The 6,000-nt window shown below is 57.7% G+C and overlaps 1 protein-coding gene across 1 annotated transcript; it reads right to left on the reverse strand.

Annotated features, from left to right (window-relative positions):
* Nucleotides 1–1,646: 1,646 nt before the first annotated feature.
* On the reverse strand, nt 1,647–3,847 carry AVPR1B (arginine vasopressin receptor 1B). Its single transcript, XM_036442937.2, has 2 exons — nt 2,903–3,847; nt 1,647–1,978 (listed from the first exon to the last, which is right to left on the reverse strand). The coding sequence occupies exons 1-2, from the start codon at nt 3,843–3,845 to the stop codon at nt 1,647–1,649; spliced, it is 1,275 nt and encodes a 424-aa protein (XP_036298830.1). The 5' UTR covers nt 3,846–3,847.
* Nucleotides 3,848–6,000: the final 2,153 nt, after the last annotated feature.

Here is a 6,000-nt window from a genome sequence, read left to right on the forward strand (position 1 = left end):
AGCTGATGCTCTTTCTACCTCCAAGGCCATCTCTGGGATTAGAATCAGAATGAGCGCAGGAAAGCTACCCCATGACATATGATAAATCCCACCGGAGGAAACTCAGGGCAAAGCCCCAGATTCTACCCGCTCACTCTGCTGTCTCTCCCAGCACCAGCATCACAGAATGGAGGCCAGCAATGGACAGAATGGCCACGGAAGGACCACAGTCTCCAGAGCTGAGTCAGAATATAAACGTCGTTGTCACGAAAATCCAACGATTCTTCTTGGTTAGAGCCTTGTGTTTCTCCATCGTAATGCCATTTCCATTCTTGCAAAGTCAGGAAAGGTCAGAGCTGAGAAAGACGTTAGAGTACATCTCTGTTCTACAGGAGAGGAGAATGAGGCCCAGAGAGGTCACTTGTCCAAGATCGTATGGTTAGGGGAAGGCAGAGACGAGTGTTAAATCCGGGGCTCCTGCTTGAGCTCAGCACGTATAGATTCCCATGGGAGCTCTGAGGAGCCTTGAGTAAATCCAGAGCCATGACCCATCACACTTCCTCAAAGGACGTCTCCTCCGGGCAGCCCAGAGGAAAGGGCTGTCCGGACGCGCTGGGAGCAGGGGGCAGAGCAACCCTCTCTGCTGCCTCTGAGGCTTCCTCCATCTTAATTTTATCATGACCATTTTCATGTCCTCCTCACCACCCCGTCTTTTTCTCACACTCAGCCTCAGTGGATAATGCCACTGCAAATACACAACACTTCCCCCCATCCTATTAAGGGGGTGGGGGCGGGGAGAAAAGGAACTTGAACTTGCAGAGTGCCTGGTGCTGTTCTAAATATTATCTCTCTCTCCAGTGGACACATGGGCATAGCAGGTGAAGCCCTCAGACCCACTCCTTTTTCTTCATTAAACAATCCTCCCTCTACAAAAAAAATAACATTTTTTTTAAAATTTAAAAATCCAGCCGGGACCGGTTTAGCTCAATGGATAGAGCATCGGCTTGGGGACTGAAGGGACCCGGGTTCGATTCCGGTCAAGGGCATGTACCTTGGTTGCGGGCATATCCCCAGTAGGGGGTGTGCAAGAGGCAACTGATCGATGACTCTCTCTCATCGATGTTTCTAACTCTCTATCTCTCTCCCTTCCTCTCTGTACAAAATCAATAAAATATATATATAAAAAAAAAAATTTAAAAATCCAAGCTCCAAATAGGGGGTCTTCCTGGTCGTTTTCCCGCTTCTCTCCTCTCCTGGTTGGGCTGGCGTGCTGGTCAGGTGAGGCTGGGGACAAGCAGCCAAGTAGGAGACCAGCCTCTGAGTCGCAGCCACCTGTGGAGCCCCAGGGGCGGGGGGCTGTCTCAGGTCTGCCCCAGATCTGGGCCCCACACCTACCATGTGGGTGTGTCCCCCAGACAGCCTGCGAATAGGGCAGGATCGGGGAGCAGACGGTTTGATTCTCCCTCACTCCCAGCATTGGAAGTGAGATTGGGAGCAAGTGAGGGTAGGCAGGACACCCAGGGTAGCCCTCTGGCCTTTTCTCACTGCCTCTCACTGGGCCCCCCTGACTTCAGCCCTGACCCTCCCAGCATTTACCCTCAGTGCTGAGATGAGCCGACACCCTCCTATAGGCCCACAGGCAGGGCCGGGCTCCAAGGGGGTGTTCTCTAAAAGATGTCCATCTCCGTGATGCCTTCCCCGTCCACCTGCTCCGAGCCCTTCCGTGGCCCCTCGGGCCCAGGCCTCCCCCCGAGGCCGGGGCTGAGGCTGAGGGTGGGCGGGCAGCTGGAGCGGGTCAGCAGCAGCGTGGTGCGGCGGCTGGAGAAGCTGCCGTGGGAGAGCCGCCTGCGCATCGGGGGCCGGGGACCCCCCCAGCAGGCCAGGTGGCGGAGGGGGTGCGGCCACAGGTGGCTGTTGAAGCCCATGTAGATCCAGGGGTTGCAGCAGCTGCTGAGGTTGCCCAGAAGCATGGAGATGGTGAAAGCCACGTTGGTTGAATCTGCCAAGAGAGACGCCGAGAAGCCTTAGACAGACATCGGGGAGGGACCTGGGAGAGAGTCCAGGCCTCACTAAGCGGAGGGGGAAACTGAGCTAAAACGGAGAAGGGACTCACAGGGGTCCTTTCCTTAGGGAGGAGCACAGCTGAGACTTGAACCCGGGACTCCCAACTGCAGGGTCTTTGCCTCCCTGACTTTTCTTAACTACAGGGTTTGCTCCGAGTTGACCTCAGAGGAAGAAGGACCAGCCCAAACAGGAGACACTGTCTTTGTTCCAAACCTAGACCTTACATTTTCTAATGGACGCAGACCTAGGATAAGGCAACTGTTGTAGAACATGCAGGGAAAATAGCCATGATTTTAGGCCAAGTCCGGGTACCACCAGTCCCTCCCCCATCCTCATTTATGTCAGAGATATGGGTGCACACTGACTTCTGGATTCTGCCCTTGACCTCTCAGGGTCAGTCCCCCTCATTCTGTCATAGGCACCTGCTGACAAAAACTCAGCTGACAGTGGGGGCAGGGGCGAGGAGACAGGGCGCCTCTCACACAGACTCAGGGACAAACAGGAAGCCAGGGGCCCAGTGAGCTGTGGGGGCAAACTGGGTGTACTGGAGAGCTAGTTTAAAGAAACGGGTCTCAGCCCAGCTAAAAGGGCCCCAAAGGGCTTCCATTTTCCCGAGGGAGCACATTGCTTACAAGGTAACACTCGGCTGCCCTCCTTGCGCAGAGAGGCACATGCTCAGTAGAAAATCACTCTACACGGACATGGGATGGAGGGGCAGGTCATGGTGGTGGGCACCGCAGGCCAGCAGGAAAAAGGACCCGCTGGGAGGCACGTAGCCCTGTCCTAATCCTCCCGCTCGCCCTTCCCTGCTCTTCCCCACCTGCCCCACCCCCCACACCCCGACCACACCCCCACTTGCCTTCATTGGGGGCGTTCGTGTCCCACACGGTCCACATCTGGACGCTGAAGAAGGGCGCCCAGCAGGCGATGTAGGCCAGCACGATGATGAAGGTCATCTTCACGGTCCTGATCTTGGCCCGGGAGATGGTGCTGATGCTGCTGACCCGAGAGGGCAGGCCCCTGGCGGCGGCCGCCGGGCCAGGAGGCGAGGCCCTGTCCCGAGTCGCCCCGCAGCCCCCGCCTTCCGCCCGCCAGGTCTGCGTCTTGCCCCTCAGGTTCTTGCAGATCTCGTAGCAGATGAGGCTGTAGCAGGCGGTGAGCACGGCCACGGGCACGAGGAAGATGGCCAAGGCGGTCCAGGTGATGTAAGCCCGCGGCCCCCACGGGACGCCGAAGTCCGCCCAGCAGTCCAGCACCCCCGAGCCCTGGGCCACTTCCCGCAGAGAGAAGATGAAGACCTGAGGGAGGCTGAGGACGGCGGCCAGCAGCCAGGGGGCGGCGAGGAGCGGGCAGGCGGACTGGCTGGGCTGCTGGAGGCTGCGCAGGGGGTGGCACACGGCCAGGTAGCGGTCCAGGGTCATGGCCAGCAGCATGTAGGTGGAGGCGAACATGCTGAGCGCCTGCAGGTACTTGACGGCCCGGCAGACGAGGTCGGGGCCCCGGAAGCGGTAGGTGATGTCCCACAGCAGCTGGGGCAGCACCTGGAAGAGCGCCACGCCCAGGTCGCTGAGGGCCAGGTGCCGCACGAACAGGTGCATGCGGGCGCGCTGGCGGCCCTGCCGGCCCAGGGTCAGCAGCACGGCCAGGTTGCCCCCCGTGGCCAGCACCAGGACCGCGGCCAGGACGCCGATCTCCACCTTGGCCAGCTCCTCATCCCGGCCCAGCCAGGGGGTGGTGGCATTGGGGGCAGAGAGGGTGCCCCCGGGAACGGGGTTGGCAGCCCAGCGCGGCCCAGAATCCATGGTGGAAGTTCTCTGGGAGGGAGGGAGGGGAGAGGTCCAGGAGAGGGGCGGGTGGAGGGTGGGGTGCGAGGAGAAGTTTAGAGTTGACCTGGAGTTCGATGGAGAGAAAGAAGGGCAGGGTGGGAGGTGGGGAGGCTCCAGTAGGTGGAATCGTGAAGAGGACAGGGATAGAGAGAAGAAGGAAGGAGCATAAGGGAGAGATGCGGATCCCAGGCAGGAGGGGGAGCCTGGGCGTGAAGAGAAGGAGGTGTCAGGGAGGAAAGAAGGGATGGAGCTGTGCAGGGCGAGGCTTTGGGAAGGACAAGAAGGCTCGGAGAGCTGCACCAGTCCCGAATCCGCCCCACGTCCACTTTCTCCAGACTTTTCTGGAAGCGGAAAGCAGGTGTCCCTAAGTCGGGTTGGAGGCACGGTCAGGGGCGACAAGCCACAGCAGGAGCTCCGCAGGCAGCTTTATGGGCTGGCCGCCCAGAGGCCAGCGGGTTGGCTCCTGCAGAGGAGGGCGGAGTGACACTCAGGCCCCGGCTGGGGGGAGAGAGCGGCCAGCCACGGGGTAAGGAGAGAGGGGCAGAGGGGTGGGGGTGGGGGGTGGGGGGGCCAGGGACAAGGAAGAAGAGAAGCAGACAAGGAAAGCAGTTGCTCCCTGGCTGCCCTGACCCGAGGATTCACAGACAGACAAGCTCATCCACGCTGCATCCTGGAGCCATCGCACTGTGTCCCGAGCAGGTACGCACCTGGGGGTGGGGTGGCCGTCCCCCACGCCCGTGGGCCCTGCAGATGACAGTGCTGTTGGGCGTGCTGCCTGCCCCGGGCTCTCCTACACCCCGGAAGGGTCCAAAGTCTGCAGGAGTGGCAGGACCTGCAGCGCCCCACACAGAGCCTTGACCCTGGGGAGAATGTCTGCCTGCAGAACCCGGGGGAGGCTGAGAGCCTGAGGGGAGGGAGAAAAGGCAGGGCGTGTGGAGAGAAGGGTGGTGGGGAGGGCAGAGAGGTGGAGGGAAGCAGCTAGACTTAGGGCCCCAGTGCGCTTGGTGGGAGGGGCCGAGAGGGGAAACGGGGCATCTGTGTCTTCAGGGGAAGGCTTAACCCCCGCCTCCCAGACTCATTAAAGGCAACATGCGCACACAGGTGACCCCCTGCGAGGCGGAAGCTGAGTCTGTGACTCTGGATCACAACTGGAAGCAGGAGATGCAGGACGGGGCCAGCGCAGACTTCACTGGCCTCCAGGGGCAGAGGGTAAACACAGACACGCCCAGAGGGAGCCCTCCACTCTCAGAGACCGCAGCGTGCAGTGTGGTGTGTAGTGTGTGGTGTGATGTGTAGTATAGTGTGTAGTGTGATGTGTAGTGTAGTTGACGTGTAATGTAGTGTGTAGTGTGATGTGTAATGTAGTGTGTAGTGTGATGTATAGTGTGTTGTGTGATATGTACTGTGATGTGTAGTGTGTAGTGTGGTGTGTAGTGTATGTGTAGTGTGTAGTGTGTGATGTGTAGTGTGTAGTGTGATGTGTAGTATAGCGTGTAGTGTGGTGTGTAGTGTTATGTGTAGTGTGTAGTGTGATGTGTAGTGTATGTGTAGTATGATATGTAGTATAGTGTGATGTGCAGTGTGGTATGTAGTGTGATGTGTAGTGTGTAGTGTGATGTGTAGTGTGTAGTGTGGTGTGTAGTGTATGTGTAGTGTGTAGTGTGTGATGTGTAGTGTGTAGTGTGATGTGTAGTGTGTAGTGTGGTGTGTAGTGTTATGTGTAGTGTGTAGTGTGATGTGTAGTGTGATGTGTAGTATGATATGTAGTGTAGTGTGATGTGCAGTGTGGTATGTAGTGTTATGTGTAGTGTGTAGTGTGATGTGTAGTGTATGTGTAGTATGATATGTAGTATAGTATAGTGTGATGTGCAGTGTGATGTGTAGTGTGTAGTGTGATGTGTAGTGTTATGTGTAGTGTGTAGTGTGATGTGTAGTGTGATGTGTAGTATGATATGTAGTGTAGTGTGATGTGCAGTGTGGTATGTAGTGTGATGTGTAGTATGATGTGCAGTGTGATGTGTAGTGTGTGGTGCTGGTTGCGGGGAGCACTTTATTGTTGGCTCATACACAAGGCGGATTGTTGGGACTCCCCAGAGCAGGTTAGTTCATCAGGAGTGGCGACAGCATGGCC

The sequence above is a fragment of the Pipistrellus kuhlii genome, unplaced genomic scaffold, assembly GCF_014108245.1.
Source record: "Pipistrellus kuhlii isolate mPipKuh1 unplaced genomic scaffold, mPipKuh1.p scaffold_m20_p_18, whole genome shotgun sequence".
Classification (NCBI taxonomy): domain Eukaryota; kingdom Metazoa; phylum Chordata; class Mammalia; order Chiroptera; family Vespertilionidae; genus Pipistrellus; species Pipistrellus kuhlii.

Bases quoted from the DNA above. Each gene is read 5' to 3' on its own strand.
- AVPR1B (XM_036442937.2), bottom strand. From the start codon at position 3,845: ATGGATTCTGGGCCGCGCTGGGCTGCCAACCCCGTTCCCGGGGGCACC. The intron at 1,979-2,902 runs GCAAGTGGGGGT...CTCTCTTGGCAG, and splicing joins CACGAACGCCCCCAATGAAG to ATTCAACCAACGTGGCTTTC.